Genomic DNA, 20,992 nt, shown 5'->3' with positions numbered 1-20,992 from the left:
CCTGTAAGGCGATAGAGCTACCCACTGAGCCACTGTGTCCGCCTATTTATTAGTATCTTCTAGTATATTTTTATCTTATTACTATTAACAAAGTCACGGCTGTTTTTATTAGACTAATGTCATGATTCATAACAATTTTTCTTCAGGATATTATGACTGATGTAGCAGAATTGCATCCCTTCTGAAATGTGTGACATTATTACTATTTAAAAGGCCGTCCCGTTCTCACCTTTGGCACCTGGTGGATGTCGAATAGCTGTGGTAGTCTGAGGCTCAGCATGTCTGTGGGCAGGCGAAGGGCTCCCCTCCCAATCTGGCAGGCCTGCTTAAGTCTGTCTCTTCCTCCTCGACACAGGACGCACCAAAGCGGACACTCCAGACCCCGGGACGGGCCTCCTTCTCCAGCCTCCCACCTCACACACTGAGCCCAGCCCCAACCATGGCCCTCTCCAGCCCCCCGCCACGCAGGAAACACTGCAGAGACAAACACACACACACACACAATGATTACTTGACCCACATGTGGTGAAAAGGAAGCTGGATTACTGCTGAAAGCTTTGAATAAGTGGTTTTGCTTCAAGACCTAGAATCTAGCTCGACAACTAAACAAAGAACCTAAAATATCCCGAAATATCCAACATTTGAACTACTATGAGTTTATTAGGCGCAAAAAAATGAAAAAACGTAACAACGGTTATGTCCTGAAAGAACTGTATATTGAGCTTATTCTTGACGTATGAGCGGGTGCAGCCATTTGAATATTTTTGGATAAAGACTTCAGGGGCCTCATGTACGAAGACTTGCGTGGAAATCTTACTAAAACATTGCGTACGCACAAAGCTGTAAATGTGCGTACGCAGAAAAAATTTCAGATGTATGAAACACTGCGTACGCGGAATCTCACGTATCAAGGTCTATTATTCTTTCACATATTCACATATTTTTCACATATTCACATATTCTTTTGTACATCTGAATGAACGTGAAACTGAGCGCAACATGCACGAGCACAAAACCCCTCCCTGCCTCCTCCCCCGTATGAATATGCTAATGACTATGCTAATTGCAAAACCCAACGAAAAAGCAATGGAAAAAGCAAGCAAAAAGAGAAACTTTGAACAGAATGTGAATTGGAGGTGCTGCTTTTGTAGGTAGACCGGAGAAAAGTGGTGTTATTTGCAAGTTTGTTCTTCGGAATTAACAACAAAAGAAAAAAATAGAGTGGGAGAGTTTAGCTGATGCGGTCAACACAGTTGGGTCTGAACATATCGCAGTGAGTGCATTAAAAAAAAACAAATAGTGTGGTTTATACCTGTAAAATGTTACAGGACGCCTAGCAGTCTCAGTGGCGCGCTCGTAAGACGCTTGTGATCGTGAATTGATACGTTCGAGCATGAACGCAGCTCGAATCCAGCGTCTAAAAAACTCTTTCTTGTTTTTTCCCGCGCTACATATCAGATTTTGCCAACTATTTATCATGAGAAAGACAAGTAGGCATCATCAATAAGTTCATATCAATAAGCATCATATTTTATTTGCACATTTATTGAATGGAAATGTTTCTGATTCACGCATGCAAATTCATCTTCAGATAGTGTCTTTATAGCAATGTGCGTGCAGTAGATCGCTCAGATTACATTGGAAAAACAGGCGACTGCTGCAAATTGTGCTTTAATGTTTAGCTGGTCAAATGTATGGTATGGAAACCTTATATACCTGCTGAACCCGTCTCATACAGCTGCCATTGCAAGGCTCAGACACTTTGTAGAGAGGAATTTAACACAACTGCCTCTAGGAGTCGCCAATGGAAATAAAACAGACACGCACAAAAAATGTGCGTACGCCTGCCAGAAAGCTGCCGTGAACCTGCGCACATTCCCACGTTCAGTTCATTGTTAGTAAATCCAAACGTGAGCGATTCTGAGCGTGAAACCTGGCGTACGCAAAGTTTTTGTGCGTACGCAGCATTGATACATGAGGCCCCAGGTCTCATTCACTTCTATTGGTTTGAAGACGTTAAAACCAGCTCGTTTTGCAAATTAATGTTGCAAACTGCAAATTTAATTATTTTATTATTCTCCTTTTTATGTATAGTCATGAACACACTCGGTAGATCAAGAAGTTTGACTGTCGTTTCAAGAGTTCACACTTAGCTGATGATTTAATTATCTAGTAAAATATTATTTACTGCCATCATGACAAAGATAAAAGATAATCAGTTATAAGAAATGAGTTATTGAAATTATTATGTTTAAAAATGTGTTGAAAAAAAAGTATTATTTCATGCAGAAATTGGGGGAAAAAAATATACAGGAGGGCTAATATTTGTGGCTTCAACTGTATATATGGCAGTCCCGGATTGGCTAATCGGGAGGACCAGGAGAATTCCCGGTGGGCCGGCCCGTTTTTTGGCCGAGAGGGCCGGTGTTTCTAGCTGCTTGCACTCTCAGCAGTCGCACTTTCTTTTTCTTATTTATTTATTTATTTGACCATAGCCTCACTCTTTTTATTTATTATTTTGCCGCAGCTCCGCTCTTCTTCTTTATTGTCCCGAAGCCCCATGAGCAAAATGCAGCCTGCAGGGTAATGATGATGTAACTACCATGCCTGCCACACAAGCGTAACAGTGCCATTGTGGCCCAGTGGTCAGCACGTTGTGTTACAACGCCGTCGATCCGTATTCTAACCTCACCTGAGTATTTCTTTTTTTTCCGTTTTTTATTTATTTATTTATTGTTAAGACATATAAAACTGTAAGGTTATTGAATATTTGAAGTTCTAAAGCAGCTGTTTTCTTGAAAAAGACGTGATAATGTGCAACAAATGAGATATTTTTTGTTTTTCTTCTGTTGAGCTCAACAAAGAACCAAATAAACAGAGAAGGGTCTCATGACATTAAGGTTAACTTCACACCTTTCTCCAAATTTCAGGAGGTAAAATATAGACACTTAAGCATGACCAAATAACCAGAGAACGGTCTCCGGACCTTAAGGTTAACTTTCACCAAATTTCCGAAGGTAGAATATTGACTTTAGAAAATCATGCGGACACTACAAACCTCAAATTAGTGCTTTGCAATCAGAAATAATGTGCAACTAGCTGAGAGAGGAGGTGGGCCTGATCAACTCACACTTCTCTCTTGCCTATTAGGCCGACCTTTGGCCAGCACCCAAATTTTGACTATAAAGGTGAGGGTTTCTTGCTGAAACGTTGGAAGCTCAGCTGTGGGATAAGCGTGCATCGCCCGGCATTCTCGGACACACGTGTTGGTTTTCCAACGTGACTGCAACGGGCTCCCCAGTCTTTGAAGAGGAAAATGATGGCACGTCTCTGAGGTTGTATATACTTGTATCAAATTGCTTAAAGTTTTCATTATCTGTCTTTTATTCATGTAATCTCATCTTTATTTCGCATTATAAGTCTTTTATGCAATTTTGTCATATTTTGATTGATGATGTTCATGAGTATGATTCATGGTTATTGAATATTATTGTGATAATTGATATCAGCTGTGTGTAACAGCAATAAACAGTTGTATTGCTTGATTAGTATGGTGTATGGACCGTTATTGGTGCCTTCTCTTGTCGATTAGCACCACACTTGTCTCACTTGCATAAACACAAACCATACTAAAACCTATTTGGTATGCTGAAACGCTTTACATACTAAAATTTGGGGCATACTAAAACATAGTGTAATTAGAAACTGAATTGGAAATGACCTTATTTTAATATAGTCAGTCCTGAACTGAGGTGGGCCGGTCTTATGCTTAAAACTCCAGGGCTGAAAAGGAGTCCCACTTCGGCCCTGATATATAGTATGCGTGAAGTAGCACAAGCTACAATTACATTGATCAATCAACACCAAAATCAACCTCAGACCCCAATATGAGCCTCTCATTTCAATATTTCAACAGCCCATAGCAGGGAACATAACTTGGCACATTTGTGAAATTGCATGAAGCTATTTTGCATGTAACATTTTTGCACATGCATTAACCAATAACCATCATCTCAGAAGCAGAAGCTGAGCTGTTTAGCTGTAAGTACCTGCCTCTCTATAAGGGGTCTGTGGTTTGTTGTGTGTAAGGGCCGCTCCTGTAAACTAGAACAGAATGTGCTTTGTGAGGGTCAGAGAGTTGACTGTTAGATGTGGAGCTTTATGAAAATGAGCACGCCTTTCTGCACAGCCACACAACGCTGGGCTAAACAAAGCAGATGGAAATGCTTGACCATTTCTTCCTTACTGTTCATAGATACTCCCTTACTATTTATACTAGTAATGAAGTATTATATCACTCAGTACACTGTTGAAAAATTACTTTTGATGCAAATAAAATAATTATTACACTGTAAAAGCAATACTTCAAAAAGTGAGTAAACCTGTGATGTAAAAAATGCACAATTTCTTCATACAGCTAAAATTTTCCCAACTGTTATTTGTTTTGATATATAAAATCGAGCACACACACACACACACACACACACACACACACACACACACACACACACACACACACACACTGGATTATTTTATTTGGAATGACTAGTACTAATTAAATCATTACAGCATCCAAATAATCACAAAGAGCCCATTATGTTTCACAGTACAAGCAATGTGCAAATAACTATAGTCACAGAATATCTTTTACAGGACAATATCAAAACACTCAAATCAGCTCAACACAAAGAAGTAAATAAATACTAAAAGGAATATCTGCAAAGTAAGGATAATGTCTTTTCCAAACATGCAGACAGAGCAGTATTTGGCAATTTGTTCAGAGTATTTCTTACTGAGTCCAGCAATTGGTATCCTCTCTCACACAGTTTGTGAACGTGTTTTAGACTATCATAATTAAAACTAGCTATGTATTGTAGCCACACAATTTCATAGCATTTGCTAATTGTTGATATTTTTATTAATGATTTTTTTTTTCAGAGTAGCACACATCCATGTATGGATTTTTGTAAAGTGGACAGACACACACATGTTAATATCCACTGCTGTATGGACATCCGTTATGTTAATAATCAAAATAAGCCTAATTTAGGTCCACAAACCGGGATTGAAGCATCTTTTTTATATAATTGTACTGACACTATGCGGCTGTGGTGATAGATTACAGTGATTTTCCTGTCTTTATTACACACATGCACTGTTTTAAAAACATTTTAAACTTGTAAACCTCATTCTTGAGGTGCTGCTGATCACAAAGAGCTGAACAGATCTTTTAATCTCAGTTGCTTTGCGCACGTCCTGTCTTGTTGATATGATTATATGCATTACTACAGAGACATGTTAATACGTGTCTGTCAATCAATTGGGTGGGTGGGGAAACTGCACTTCTACGTCACGTTGTGGTGGGCCTCAAAATGGGAGGGATTTGGATTCTATTTTAACTTCAGGAAGTAAAAAAAAAAAATTGTGTTTCTATCACTCCAATATGACTGTGGACACACTACATCTACACACAGTCCTGTCCAAACAGCTTACAAAATTCCAACAAACTAATTAGATTTTTATATGGTTTATTTAAGCACACCCACCTGTCCAGCTGTGCTTTTACTGTATGAAGCAGAGCAGCATGAACATTCAGCTAGCTATCTAAATTATTTTTTATACAATATTACAGGATTGATTCGTATTTTTTAAATTTATTATTTATTCATCAATTAGCTTTCATTTTATGTAAGTTTTGAAGTTTCACTAACGTTGTTTTTACTTAGTTAAATTATATTAAATATATATTTTTATTATATTTAAATGAATTGTGTTTATATTTAAGTTTTAGTCATTGTATTATGTCACATTAAAGTTATTTATTGTAGTCTGCTATACAGTCCAGGACAACATATCTTTTTTTATCTAAATTCATACTTATTTTATTTATCATTTTATTTAAACTTTGCAATATAATAATTAAATTAGCATTGTATAATATTGGAAAAAACTACATTGCGATATTTAGGTTTTCTGCTATTTATATTGCAATATGAATATAATTTCACAAGATGACACTATTCGGAAAGAATTCATAATTTTCATGGATTGGGATGAATTCGTAGGTGAGCACATCAGCATGAAAAATACAAAATTATACAAAAATATGCAAATTAAACGTTTAAATTTACTTGAAATCGCTCGAGATGTGCAATTTGACTATTGCAGATTTGTGATGTCGATGATAAAGTGATATATTGTGCACTAAACTATTAATTCATGCATTCATTTTCTTTACGGCTTAGTCCCTTTTTTAATCCGGGGTCGCTACAGCGGAATGAACCGCCAACTTATCCATTGCAAGTTTTAAACAGCGGATGCCCTTCCAGCTGCAATCCATCACTGGGAAACATCCATACACACTCATTCACACACATACACTGCAGAAAATTTAGCTTACCCAATTCACCTATACCACGTCTTTGGACTTGTGGGAAAAAACCAGAGCACCCAGAAACCCAAGGCTCAAACCAGTGACCTTCTTGCTGTGATGCGACAGCGATACCCACGGTGCCACCGCATTGCCCCATTGCAGTACATTAAATTAAATTAATTCATTAGTTCGTTCATTAACCTTTGGCTTAGTGTCTTATTTATAAAGGGTCGCCACAGCGAAATGAATTGCCAACTTATCCAACATATATTTATGCAGATGATGCCCTTCCAGCTGCAACCCAGTATTGGGAAACAACTATACATTCTCGCATTCACATACACTACAGCCAATTTAGTTATCTAATTCACCTATAGCTTATGTCTTTGGACTGTAGGGGAAACCTGAGCACCCGGAGAAAACCCACGGCAACACAGGGAAAACATGCAAACTCCACACAGAAATGCCAACTGGTCCAGCCGGGACTCGAACCAATGTCCTTCTTGCTGTGAGGCGACAGTGCTAACCACTGAGCCACAGTGTCGCCCTAGTGTTGCCCTGAACAAGAGCATCCATTCGCTCTATGGATGAACGTCATATGAATCTTTGTTTGTTTTTAATCAAATTATTCCTTCAAAAAGCACATAAACTCTGACATAACAAATAGATTTGCATAAGCCAACAGAACGGATGAATTCCCTCTGAGCTGGGCGTCCATTAATGGAATATGCTGTCATTATTATCCATGGGCCAGTGTTGATCTTACGGATTAACCGATTGAGGAATATCTGTCTCCACCATCAGCTGTTTCTATGGAAGTCAAACATAAACATAATTCATCTGATACTGGATATGAAGTTTTCCACATAATGCCTCTTGTGAAACTCTCCTCAGTCGCAACTGGATGCGTCTTGTTGATAGGCGGAGATGTTTTAGTTTGCAGTCTGACTAACCCAATCCCATGACACACCATTCAGACCAAACAAGACGAGTAGATGAGGTCAGCTGAAGCTTGTGTCTGTCCGCATGTGCTCAACAAGAGCTGTTATTGTCGCAGTTCACTGATGTAATTCTGATTCAGCTAAGATATTCAAGGAACAGGACATTTTATCCATTAGGAACTGATTGGATTGTGAAACTTAATATTACGTATTGTATGTGTGAATGGATCCAGATGGTTGGAAGAGGTGTCAGCCAGGAAAAAAAAAAAGAAAGTTCTGTCACTAATTACTCAAACTTGTGTCAGGCCAAACCCAAGAGACCTTCGTTCATCTTTGGAACACAAATGAAGACATTTTCGGTGTAATAAGAGAGTTTTCTGACCCAGAGCAATGATCGCGACTCCTTTAAAATCCAAAAAAGGAACTAAAAACATCCTCAAAACAGATTATATGCCTTCAGTGGTTCCATATAAATATTATTATGTGATAAGAAAACTTGTGTGCACATAAAACAGAAATAATAACTTTATTCAATAGCTTCTTCTCCTCACCGTCAGTAGTATCCATTGATTGAAATCGTTATTTTGGTTTTATGTGCACACAAAAGTACTTTCGTAGCTTCATTATATATTAATTGAACCACTGAAGACATACAGCATGATTTCAGGATGTTTTCATCTTGTACATGCAAGAAAAGAACCTGATTTCAGATTCATAAAATGCAGACATTGCCCTCTAGTAGATTTATCATCTGTAACATGCAACAAAATACACCCGGAGCGACGTATTTTACGCTGTGCAAAAATGCACGCTGCCTCACAAACCATTGCACAATCCAAAGCAAAACATTTAAAGTTACTAACAAAGATTTTTATAATAATTTTGATTTCTGAGTTCTGAGTATTTCAGATTTGTAAAAATGTAGAGAGTGCCCTCTAGTGGATTTATAATCTGAAACGTGCAACAAAATGCACCTGGAGTGACGTATTATACATCGCGCAAAAATGCACATTTCCTCACAAACCACAGCTCAATCCATAGCAGAACTTTTCTGTTTATAATAACCTTGATTTATGAGTTCTGAGTATTTCAGATTTGTAAAAATGTAGACAGCGCCCTCTAGTGGATTTATTATCGAAAACATGCAAAATGCAAAATGAACCCGGAGCAATGCATGTTACGTTGTGCAAAACTGGATGTTACCTCACAAACCACTGGCAATCCAAAGCAGAACATTTCAGGTTACTAACACAGATGTTTATTATAACCTTAATTTATGAGTTCTAAATTTATTTTGCTGTCGTAAAAATGTAGACATCACCCTCAAGTGGATTTATCATCTGAAACATGCAACAAAATGTACCCAGACTAATGTTTTTTACATCACTCAAAAATGAACATCGCCTCAAAAATCATTGCGCAATTCAAAGCAGAACATTTCAGGTAACTAACACAGATGTTTATGATAACCTTAATTTATGAGTTCTGAGTATTTCAGATTCGTAAAAATGTAGAGAGCGCCCTCTAGTATTTTTTTATTATCGGAAATCTGCAACGTGCAAAATGTACCCATAGCAATGTAATTTATGTTGTGCAAAAATGGATGTTACCTCACAAACCATTGCGCAATTCAAAGCAGAACATTTCAGTATGCTAACACAGATGTTCATAATAACCTTCATTTCTTCAAATTTCAGATTCCTAAAAATGTAGACAGCGCCCTTAAGTGGATTTGTCTTGTAAAACGTGCAACAAAATGTACCCGGAGCAATGTATTTTATGTTGCGCAAAATACATGTTGCCAGAAAAACCATTGCGCAATCCAAAGCAGAACATTTTAGGTTGCAAAAACAGATGTTTATAATAACCTTGATAATCTTGAGTCCTTGCGTCTTCCCTCTTCAGCAAATCTAACATTCTTTCTCTGGCTCGTGATTGTTGTCACAAGATCGGCCTCAATGGGCATCTTTATCACTGTGTGTTGACAACCCACTGCCTACATGAATGCAGCCTGTATGTGCATGTTCGCTGCAGCATGTGTGTAAATGCACAAACAGCATCTCACCGTCAAAGCATTCCTCTGTCATGTCAATGCATGATCATGGGACGAAACTGTCTGGCTACCACCTACATGCCCAACACTGAGAATTATGCAAATGGCTTTACTGGGAGAACAGGAATTTTCCACCAAGTCTGAGCAACCTCCTTTCAGGGAGCAAAACAAAACAAATCAATGTGGTTTAGGTTTTAAACACCACTAAATATATTAATTGGTGACCTGCTAAGTTTTGTGAGGAATGGATTTCATAGAAAACATCGTTTTGGAACTTCTGTGTAATGTTTTAAATGTTGCCTGAGGCTTTTTCCTAGAAATGAAAGCTTTTATCCATACCAGGCAGTGCACGTGGAGCTAAACTTCACCTTATATGCAAAACTTCAGTAGATTCCAGTGGATTTAACCAATGATTAGGGAGTTTTGCTAATGCATTGCTTGAACTTAAATCAGAACAAGCGGAAAACTCTTTTTGTTATGTTATTATGCAGATTTATTTTTATTTGGAGACCATAAAAAAAAACTAAAGATTGCATTGAATGAAGAATCTATTTACATCACTGTTTAAAAGAAATCTGTGAAATGTAATGGAGATTTCCAATTTTTCCCTATGAAATAATTAAAAAGTATATTTAAAAACTTTTATATATTTAACTATATATTTAAATATATACTTAAATATATTTAAAGTATATAAAAAATGTGTTTATCATCTTATATAAAGAACAAAAATTGGTTACAATATAGAGAAGTGATAATAATAATAATAATAATAATAAAATAATAATAATAATAATTAAATTAAATAGTTAATTATAATATATATATATATATATATATATATATATATATATATATATATATATATATAATATTTTTGTTAAATAATAAATAATAATTAACATCTAAAAAAAAATTTTTTTTAACAAAAATGTTTATAATAACCTTTGTTTCTGAGTATTTTAGATTCATAAAGATGTAAACAGGATTACGTTAATATACAGATTTTCTTTTTTATCTGGAGACCATAAAAACAAAAAGAAGAGGGATCTGTTTATCTTACTATCTATCTATCTATCTATCTATCTATCTATCTATCTATCTATCTATCTATCTATCTATCTATCTATCTATCTATCTATCTATCTATCTATCTATCTATAATAATAAACAATATTTAACATTGAAAATGTTAAAAAACAATTAATCAAATGTGAGTTGTCAAATATAAAATTCTGTTTTAATTCATTCATTCATTTTCTTTTCGGCTTAATCCCTTTATTCATCAGAAGTCACCATAGCGGAATGAACCGCCAACTTATCCAGCATATGTTTTACACAGTGGATGCCCTTCCAGCTGCAGCCCAGTACTGGGAAACATCCATACACACTCATTCACACACATACACTGCAGCCAATTTAGCTTACCCGGTTCACCTATACAAGGGGTGTTCAAACTCGATCCTGGAGGGCCGGTGTCCTGCATATTTTAGTTCCAACCCTAATTTAACACACATGAACAATCTAATCAAGCTCTTTCTAAGTATACTAGAAAGCTCCAGGCAGGGGTGTTGAAGGAAGTTGGAGCTAAATGCAGGACACCTGCCCTCCAGGAATGAGTTTGGACACCCCTGACCTGTACCATATGTCTTTGGACTGTGGCAGAAACCAGGGCACCTGGAGGAAACCCACAGCAACACGGAGAAAACATGCAAACTCCACACAGAAATGGCAACTGACCCAGCCGAACCGAACCAGCTACCTTGCTGTGAGGGAACAGCACTACCCACTGTGCCACCGTGCTGCCCAAGATATTTTTATTTTATTTTAATTAGTTTATTCGTTTTATTTCTATCTATCTATCTTTTTTTTTTTTGCGAAACAAAATATAACTGTCAGACATTTTTACCATGATCTACCTGAAACAATAGTTTATTTACAACATGAATCATCTAAAGACATACGCATGTAAAAGCTCTTTTTAAGGATCACATAATTATTTTTAAATATTATAAAATATTTATTGCATTTTAAATCTTTATACTTTGCCATTATTTATCAAACCACTTGGTTTTATTGATTTGCAAGTTTAAATAATTTAAAATATAACAAAACAAGTTGTATGATCACATTTATTTACATATATCCTCAAAATAATAAGTATTTTAAAATATGTGCATTAAAGTATTAAAACATGCGCATTTAATATGTGTTTTATGAATACAAACAAAAAACAATTTTATTACAACGTATTTACATCAATAAAACATCAAAAACATTGAAGTATTTTAAATATCAAAAGTATCTAATGTATTTAAATGCAAGTATGTAGTTTTTAATGAATTAACTGCTGATGGAAACAGAAAGGCTTCCTCATACAGTAAGCCACAGGTGTCAAACTCTGGAATGCCGCAGCTCTGCACAGTTTAGTTCCAACCCTAATTAAACATGACAAACTAATTGAGCCCTTCAGGCTTGTTTTAAACGTACAGGTAAAGCTGCGGTCACACAACACTTTTCGCCCAATAGACTTTCATTTAAACGCATGCAACTAGGCAAGAATGGCAAGTTTTGCAAGTTTGCTGCTTTGAAAAGTTCAAGCTTGACGAACTCTGACCTGTGAAAGCACATCACATGGCTGCGTGAGACCAATCAAAGATCAAAACATGACCTCAATGTAAAGAAATAAAAAATAAGAATCAATCACTCGCTTTTTTTAATGTCTAATCATTATTATTTTGTTTAATCCCCTTTTCATTGCACCGTACGACAGAATTTCACAAGCACAAACTCTAGTATGAGCGCAGCTTAAGTGTGTTAAAGCAGGGTTGGATCTAAAATGTGCAGAGCTGCGGCTCTCCAGGAACTGAGTTTGCCACCCCTGCAAGCAGACTGAATGCAATTTCATGAAAAATATGACAGATGATAATTGATAACTCAGAGCCATGCTGGAGAACAGAATACGGTCCGCATTATCAAACATATGGTTGAAATCCACAAGAGTGCACACTAAACAATGACTTAAACCAAATCACATGCCTTGCAGTCAAATTTCAGACTTTGTAGGGAATGAAACTGAAAAAATAACATGCTCTTCCCTGGAAAATGCTTATTTTGCAGATCTCCTAGGCTAAATCTTCCTGAATACAGTGAGAGAGAGAAAAAAAGAAAACGTTTCACAGGTCATGGAGTTCCCAACAAGAAGCAGCAGATATGGAACACACGTGTGCGGAATTTGGAAACCATTTCAAGAGCTGATCATTACAATAGTATGAGACTATTTTTCATTCATTTTTATTTTTCTTCAGCTTAGTCTCCACCTCAGATGTCGCCACAACGGAATGATGAACATTTTATGCAGTGGATGTCCTTCTAGCTGCAACCTAGCATTGGGAAACACCCATACATTCTCATTCACACACACACACACACTCATACACTTCGGCCAATTTGGTTTATTCAATTCACCTATAGTGCATGTCTTTGGACTTTATGCCAACTGGCCCAGCCAAGACTTGAGCGAGTGACCTTCTTGCCGTGAGGCGACAGTGCTAACCACTGGGCCACTGTGCTGCCATTTTTTTCATATTTACATAAGGTGTACTTCCTTCCTACACTGTAAAAAAAAGAAATGCCTTTTTTCCACAAAATTAATTTGCTTTGGGGACAACATGAAGGAACTAATTTAGCTTATTTTTACAAATTTATGTGGATTAAACATGAAACAATTAAGTTGTGCCAAAAAATCTTCAAGAATTGTGCTGATTCAGCTCATTTTACATAAACAGTCTGAACAAACAGCAAACGTCATTATTTTGAGTGTATGCGCCAAACATTACTGTCTGTATGCCAAAGAAAGCATGTCAACTCCTGATGTGACATGCATATTGTATTGTACAGTAGATGCTAAAGATAGATCCTTAAATATGCATCACACAATTTCTAAAGGCTTATCAGAGATCAAGACTGAGATTTTTGTGGATTGAACATAAAACAATATATTTGTACCAAAAAAAAGCTTAAGAATTGTGTTGATGCAGCTGATTTTAAATAAGTAGTTTGAACAAGCAACAAAAGTATTTTTATTATTAGTATAAGGGTTGATATTATGCACGTTTCAGGAGTTTTAAGTAAATATTTGTGATGTGAAAATCCTAAAATGTTTTAATTAGATTATTATACTCAATATAATAGTGAGTAGAAAAAAAATGTCAAAAAAAAAACAGACCTAGATTGTACAGTTGAAGTCAGAATTATTATCCCCCCTAATTTATTTGCCCCCTGTTTATTCTTTTCCTCAATTTCTGTTAAACAGAGAAAATATTTTTTCAACACATTTCTAAACCTAATACTTTTCAACTCATTTATTTTGGCCATGGTGACAGTAAATAATATTTGACTAGATCTTTTTCAAGACACTTCTATTGACCTTATTCTAAAATGCGGAAGTGCGCCTGTTTTCGCGATTGTCTTAGAACTTCCGATTCAGTCGCCTATGGGAGAAATGACTAGGAATAATAAACGGCAGAAAATGGCCAAACTACTTGCTCAACAAACAAATGTTTGCATGACTACACAGACCAAGTAGCATAATATAATAAGAAAATATTAAATTGCAACATCAAGCAGCGTAACGAGCAGTTGTTAACGTCAAAAAATGAATGGAAGTGAATGTGACCGGAAGTCGCGAGACAAAAAGATTCAAATGGCAGCGCCCACTCGACAGCTGAGAATAAGGTGAATACATCTTATGGTGACATTGAAAGGCGTAACTAGGTTAATAAGGTTAACTAGGCAGGTTAGGGTAATTAGGCAAGCTATTGTACAATGATGGTTTGTTCTGTAGACTATTGAAAAAATATAGCTTAAAGGGGCTAATAATTTGGACTTTAAAATGGTGTTTAAAAAAATAGAAATGATTGCTTTTATTCTAGCTGAAATAAAACAAATAAGACTTTCTCCAGAAAAAAAAATATATTATCAGACATACTAGGAAAATGTCCTTGCTCTGTTAAACATCATTTAGGAAATATTTTTAAAAGAAAATTAATTCAAGGGGGGTGAATAATTCTGACTTTAACTGTATTTAATATATATGTTTAGATATCTTATTTAATTCTAAACATCTAATTCTATTTCTATTCACTAAAGGTTTGTTAGGGTTTGTTTATTTTAGCTTTTACATTTTTATTAAACGTCACTAATTGTTACTGGATGAATCATTTATAACATTCATAACAATTTAATCATAAATTACCTTTTATTGCCTAAAATAAACCTTTTAAAACCTTTTATTGCCCAGCTTTTTATCTAAAAATCATACTTCTCTGAATTAGCCACTAATTCACCAAAATGCAAAATAGCCAAATGCATTCAGAAAAAAAGACAACACAAACTAAGTGAGATTTCCATGACTAACAACGTTTAAACTGCAAATCAAACAAATTGCTTTCACACACATATCCGTGATAATGACTCAAAATGCTGTATCATGCCTGCCAGGCCACTAGATGGCGATGGCACTTTGTAAAAAAGAAACACTGCACACATGCACAAAAGCACTCCTGTAGTCCTGTTGTTTTAGCGCTCAACTACTCGCTCAGAAAACAATTGAAGCCGAAAGTCTTTAAACGAAATGAAATTTGATCTAGTCGACACAACCTGAAACTATATTTGGACTATATTAGCATATTCTATGTTAGGATTTACATGCTATGTTGGGATTTATGTATAAAAACATTTATCTGTTTGAGAATCATATAGTGATGCTAAACTGAAAACAAACACTTAAATTGGTTAGTCATCTCAACATACATCAATCAAACTGACTAAATTTTTACATTTAAATTTGGTATAACTTAAATTTTTTGATGAAACCTGATTAACTTATTAAAATAAATTAGAGCAACACAAAATATTTGTTGTCTTAATAATAACTTTTTTTTCAGTGCATATGCAAACACCAGACGTTATTTTGTTGTCCATTAAATTTGACGCCTTCACACAGTCAAACAAAATGTGCATGCTTGCTTACCCATTATTTATTTATTTATTTATTTATTCAGTGTGTTGGGTTTAAAGACTCTTGGCCCAATTGCCTTTCATGCCTATAGACTAAACATGTAAGTCACAAGTGCATGAAGTTACCATTTTATAAAGTGTTTTAGTAGTTTGGACATTAACAATAATGGTATTGCTTTCAGGAATGTGCACTTCGTACTTCCTTTTTTCCTATGTCTGTGTTTTAAAATTTCATGTTTTTTAAGATAAATTGCCAAAATGAGTAAAAAAGTAGTTAAAATGTATATTATTATTTCAACAACTACATTTATTCAAGATAACACAAAAATTTAATTTACTTAAATTTTGCAAAAAATTCCTCATAATTAAGCGTTCTACTCGTCAAACAAAATAGATGTTGTCAAAAATATATTGTGTCATCCAAAAAATGGCCTAAAAATTTCCAAGATAATATTTCAACAATTTCTTAAATTTAGCATACAATGTGTCATATTTAAGTGTACTACTACTGAAATTGAAACAAATGCATCTGTATGCATTATAATATACAGCTGTCTGTATATTCTAAGAAAATGTCCCTCACAAGGGATAACCATATTTGGCAGATCATTGCCATCTAATAAAATTAAATGCAGCCAAAAACAGCATTTACTGCAGAATCCAACTTCCAAAACACTTTATTTTTTTCTACTTATTTGCTATTGTTTGATAGGCTAAAAAGCAGAAAATGCAGCACAGTGGCTACTATTAAAGTTTAAAACCACTTGACAATGACACTCCACACAGCTTTTAAAATAAGACAAGAGAAGCACATACATGTCACTTTCTTCATATCTCCTGGTGGAAACGTGGAAGCGTCCAGCAGAACAAGAGACCAAGACAGACTGCTGCTGTCAGAACAGTAAGAAGAGTTAGGAAGAGGCCCTGTATTACTTACAGAAGCCTACTCACGTGGACTCCTGCACTGTATAGACCATATGTGTATGTGTTCAAGGAAAAGTCGGTCAGTTCTGCAAAAAGCAGCCATGCTTTCCAACCATATGCATGCTATAAGAGTATATATAGCTACAGTCACCCATGAGGAGGTGCTCAATGTCAACTCAACACTTCCACAATTCGCAAAAACATTTCCTCAACTTTGCAAACCAGTTTTAGATGCTTAAACTTGATCATTTAAACATGATAACACACAACCTTCCAAATTAACGTAAGTATACAGATTTTCTCCCTCACATTTTCGCCTGAATGACTGTACTGTGTATTTGTAATACACTACAATTTTATATTAAGCGTTCCATTATATTGAAAGTTATAGTTTTACGCTTATAAAGCATATAAAGTTTCCACAGTTTTAACAACATAAAGCTTAATGTGGAAGAAAGAGCAAAACTTGACGTAAAATGATTCCAAACCTTTGAGCTTGATCTGATCTATGAGCTCATTTGCGCGTGCCAGCTGGAGATGTGAGGTCGCCAGTTTGGGATCCGAAGAGTTACGGTTGATGGAAAAAAGAAGCGCGAATAGCTACTGGTCCATGGCCGAACCAGATCCTAAAGTTAGCGGACAGTCCCGAGAATCATTCGGACTTTGTGTCTCTCACATTCCTTGGGAAAGGAACACAAACAGCAGTCGAAATCCCACCCTCCGCGCACGAGCACGCGCCCATTGGATGGAGACATGAAAGAAGCCCAGTGTTCAGAATCAGGAGACCAGCGAGCACAAAGACGACAAACCCGTTCGGCTACTTTTACGATCCGTTTCTAAGAATAAAATGTACGGCACTCTAAAAATGACAAAAAGTTAAATGGAAATTTGCATATGACGAGCGATGAAAAAAAAAACATATTAACTGGATTTACTGAGAACAAAAAAAAAAAGTTTTTTATTTTAAATTTAAATGGGCTAAATTTCAAACAAACAAATTACATTTAGTAATGTTCAACTTAATTTGGTTGTTTAAAATGTTTGCAACTACTTACCTTAAAAACAAATTCCAATGAATGTTTTTCAGTGCATCAATGCGTTAAATGTCTGCTAAGAATAAAATGTATGGCACTCTAAACATGACAAAAGCTCAAGCTAAATTTGCATAGCATATGATTCTTCTTAACCAGGCGTGAACAAATTATTTTTTGGATTTACAATTTTTTTTAAAGTAGCCTAAATGGTTGCAAACAATTTATGTGGGCTAATTTTAAACAAATTAATGTAATTTTCAACCTAATCTGTTTGTTTAAAATCAGCCCAAATAAACTGTTTGCAACCACTTACCTTTAAAAAAAATTGTAGGCTAATTCCAATTAACATATTTCAGTGCGTCATTTCTTTAAATGTCTGCTACAGGAATAAAAAGTATGCCACCCTAATCATGACAAATGTAATATACGGCACTCTAAAAATGCCAAAAGCTCAATGTAAATTTCCGCGACGCTTCTTAACCAGGTGCGAATTATTATTCAATTATTCTTTTGAATTAACAATTTTTTTAAGGTAGACTAAGTGGTTGCAATAATTATATGTGCTAAATTTCAACAAATTAAATCTAGTAATATTCAGCTTAATTTGTTTGTTTAAATTCAGCATATAAGAATAAAAATGTACAACACTAAAAATGCCAAAAGCTCAATGTAAATTTGCACGTGACAGTTCTTAACCAGGCGCACAATAATTATTCATTGAATATACTATTTTGTTAAGGTAGTCTGGTTGTAAACAATATGGGCTAACTTTGAAACAAACAAATTAAATGTAGTCGTTTTCAACTAAATCTGTTGGTTTAAAATCAGCCCATATAAATTGTTCGCAACCACTTACTTTTAAAAAAATAGTAGGATTAAACCAATGAACATTTTTCAGTGCATCAATGCGTTAAATGTCTGCTAAAAGAATAAAATGTACGACACTCTAAAAATAACTAATATAATGTACAGCTCTCATAAAATTACAAAAAGCTCAATGTAAATTTGAATATGACAAGTCGCTTCTTAACCAGGGGCGAAGGTTTTTCTGTTTGATTTACTACACTTTTTTAAGGCAGCCTAAGTGATAGCAAACTAGTTATATGGGCGTAATTTAAACAAATTAAATTTAGTAATGTTCAACTTAATTATTGTTATACAATATTGTTATACAATATATTTTCTATATCTCTTGTATACCTAAAAAAACCCTCAAATTGTAAATCATTTACGAAAAAGATTCAGTCGAGTCAACCATTTATTAATTAATGTTCACTACTTCGCCACCTACTGGCTCTGAACAGGCATTTCAAGAGTTCACACAGATATTGCTTGATGCTATTAGCAGGTTTGGCATGCTGTCACAGGAGAGAACCCTGAGCTCAGAGATAAATGAGCCCAGGGCTCCTTCTTGGTCAAGCAGTAGGTAGGGGGTCCATGATCAGGTAGGTCTCGAGAGCTCCCTCTGGTAAAGAAGGAGATGGGGTGGAAGGGGAGATTTTTTTACAACGAAGATAGGGCAGTAGGGTGAATCGGTCTATTTAAGATGGAAGATGTTTTGAGCATGGCCATCCATGCCTGTTAGGAAAACGCTTTGAATTCTGATTATTGAAGCTGCATCCACTCTAGCAAACACAGTGAAAGGGGAGTTTAGATTTGATCTGCGGTAGACGATCTTCTTCACATCCTCCCTAGGTTACATTTGGTCATTGGACTGGACTGTGAATCATTCTCCTCTATAAGTGGGTCAGAGCCTCATTCTCTGCCAGTGTGGCACTGGGGTGTTTGCCAGAGAACTGGCCATAAAGCCACAATGAGACCTCGGCTGAAGGCCCAGAGCCACTGAGGGCACGAGACAGGGAACGTGGTTGAATGAGGGCACACAGACCTACTTAAACCAACCAGACACTAAGAGCCAGAGATTGGAGCAGGAGAGAGAATGACCAGGTTATGGAGGATTCTCTACTTTTCAATATTTAAGTCTCTTTATATTTTAAGACAGCATCCTTTTCTAATTTCCTAAATCACAAATACATTTTCATGTAGTTAGAACAAAAAATTACAATACTTGTAATATAATTATAAACTATTAAGGCAAAACAACACATATAGTATATAGAAAAGTAGTGATTTCCAAATTTACTTTGACTTGTGTTTCATTGCAGAAAATATAAACAACATATTTCATGTTTTGTCTGGTCAACTTTATTTCGTTTGTATCACATCCTTTACTGTCCTTTAGACCTCCAACACACTCCTGTGATGCATCATTATTGCTGAAAAATAGATTTTTGAACACAATATGCTGCCTTCTTTTCCATATATATTTCAACAAGCCAATGCAAAACCACACTCTGCACACATTACAATGTCCAAAGTTGACTGACCTGTCTGCAGTCCCGACCTGCCTCCAATAGAGAACCTGTGGTGCACTTTGAAGCTCAAACTGCAACAATGAAGACCCCTTACTGTTTGCAGAACAGTCCCAAAATGTCTTTTCAGTGTTGTGAAAAGGAATGGCAACATTACAAAGTGTTAAATGATTCACTGTTCCAACTTGTTATGAAACGTTTTGCAAGAACCAAAATACATGTGTGTTTATTTAGAAAAAAAAAAAACATTATAAACAATTAAATAATGTTTGAATAGTTCACACTTAGCTAGTACTTGATACTGATTGCAGGTTTGGCATGCTGTCCCGGTAGATACTCGAGCCCAGGGCTCCCACCTGGTCATGTAGTATAGAAGGGGGTCCGAGATCAGGAAGGTCTTAAGAGCTTACCTTGGTAGAGGAAAGGGGGGGGGGGGGGGGGCTTAGACTTGGATTCACCTGATTGGTTTAACAAGGATTGTGCAACAGGACCAGCCGTGATCAATCATAGCATGTGATCCTCTCGAAAATAGTTTCTAAAACTTCACTTGTTGTTTTGCCTTCAACGAAGTATAAGTCAAAGTACATTAAAAAACCCCAACTTTCCATGTTTTTTAATGCTGTCCCTATGTGTGTTTGTTTGTTTATATATATATATATATATATATATATATATATATATATATATATATATATATATATATATATATATATATATATATATAAATGGCATTTAAGTGTCAGAAACGGCATTTATACCATTTAATAAAAAACTTAATTTTGTTCAAAGTATCATCAAATAATCTTGAAAACACAGTGACTTCCTTACATTTACCAATCATTAAATAAAATAAATGCAAATAAATCAATAAAAAACCTTATTGTGGAACAATGCATCATTTTAAACTTACAATTGACAAGGAAATTTCTTTCTTTAAAATATATATATATATATATTTTATTAAATGCATTTATCCTTAAAAACAAAAACAATTTTGTTTAATCCTTTAACTGCCCCACTAAGAAAAAAAAAAAACGTTTGGATTGCATTTCTTAATTCATGCATCAACAATGCTTCCCCCCCCCCTCCCCCCCTCAACACATCCCATAATTTCTAAAGTATCAGCTTCTACCAAATGTTTGATATGTTGGTTTGTGGTAAAAGAACTGGAATTAATACATAAGCTATGAAAAATCTAAAATTATCAAGTGTAAGACTAATTAATAAAAAAAATAATAAATAAATAAACCATTTTTGAATACGAAACCATCTTT

The 20,992-nt window shown here is 35.4% G+C and overlaps 1 protein-coding gene across 6 annotated transcripts in view; it reads right to left on the bottom strand.

Annotated features, from left to right (window-relative positions):
* paqr6 (progestin and adipoQ receptor family member VI) overlaps positions 1-16,984 on the bottom strand; it is a 45,386-nt gene extending 28,402 nt beyond the window's left edge. For 2 of the 6 annotated variants that reach the window (XR_012392525.1, XM_073926728.1), the window contains exons 1-3: positions 16,801-16,984; positions 16,205-16,278; positions 230-474 (exon numbers count right to left, since the gene is read on the bottom strand). Coding sequence is in view for 3 of the 6 variants with exons in the window: in XM_073926728.1 (XP_073782829.1) it covers positions 230-474; positions 16,205-16,220 (261 nt within the window). In the remaining 3 variants the exon portion in view is untranslated. The remainder of the gene's footprint in view (positions 1-229; positions 475-16,204; positions 16,279-16,800) is intronic. The other 4 variants (XR_012392524.1, XM_017351556.4, XR_012392526.1 and 1 more) reach the window with 2 other exon arrangements.
* Positions 16,985-20,992: the final 4,008 nt, after the last annotated feature.

This window comes from Danio rerio, chromosome 16 (genome assembly GCF_049306965.1).
Source record: "Danio rerio strain Tuebingen ecotype United States chromosome 16, GRCz12tu, whole genome shotgun sequence".
Classification (NCBI taxonomy): domain Eukaryota; kingdom Metazoa; phylum Chordata; class Actinopteri; order Cypriniformes; family Danionidae; genus Danio; species Danio rerio.
This window is presented reverse-complemented; position numbering and strand designations above follow the sequence as displayed.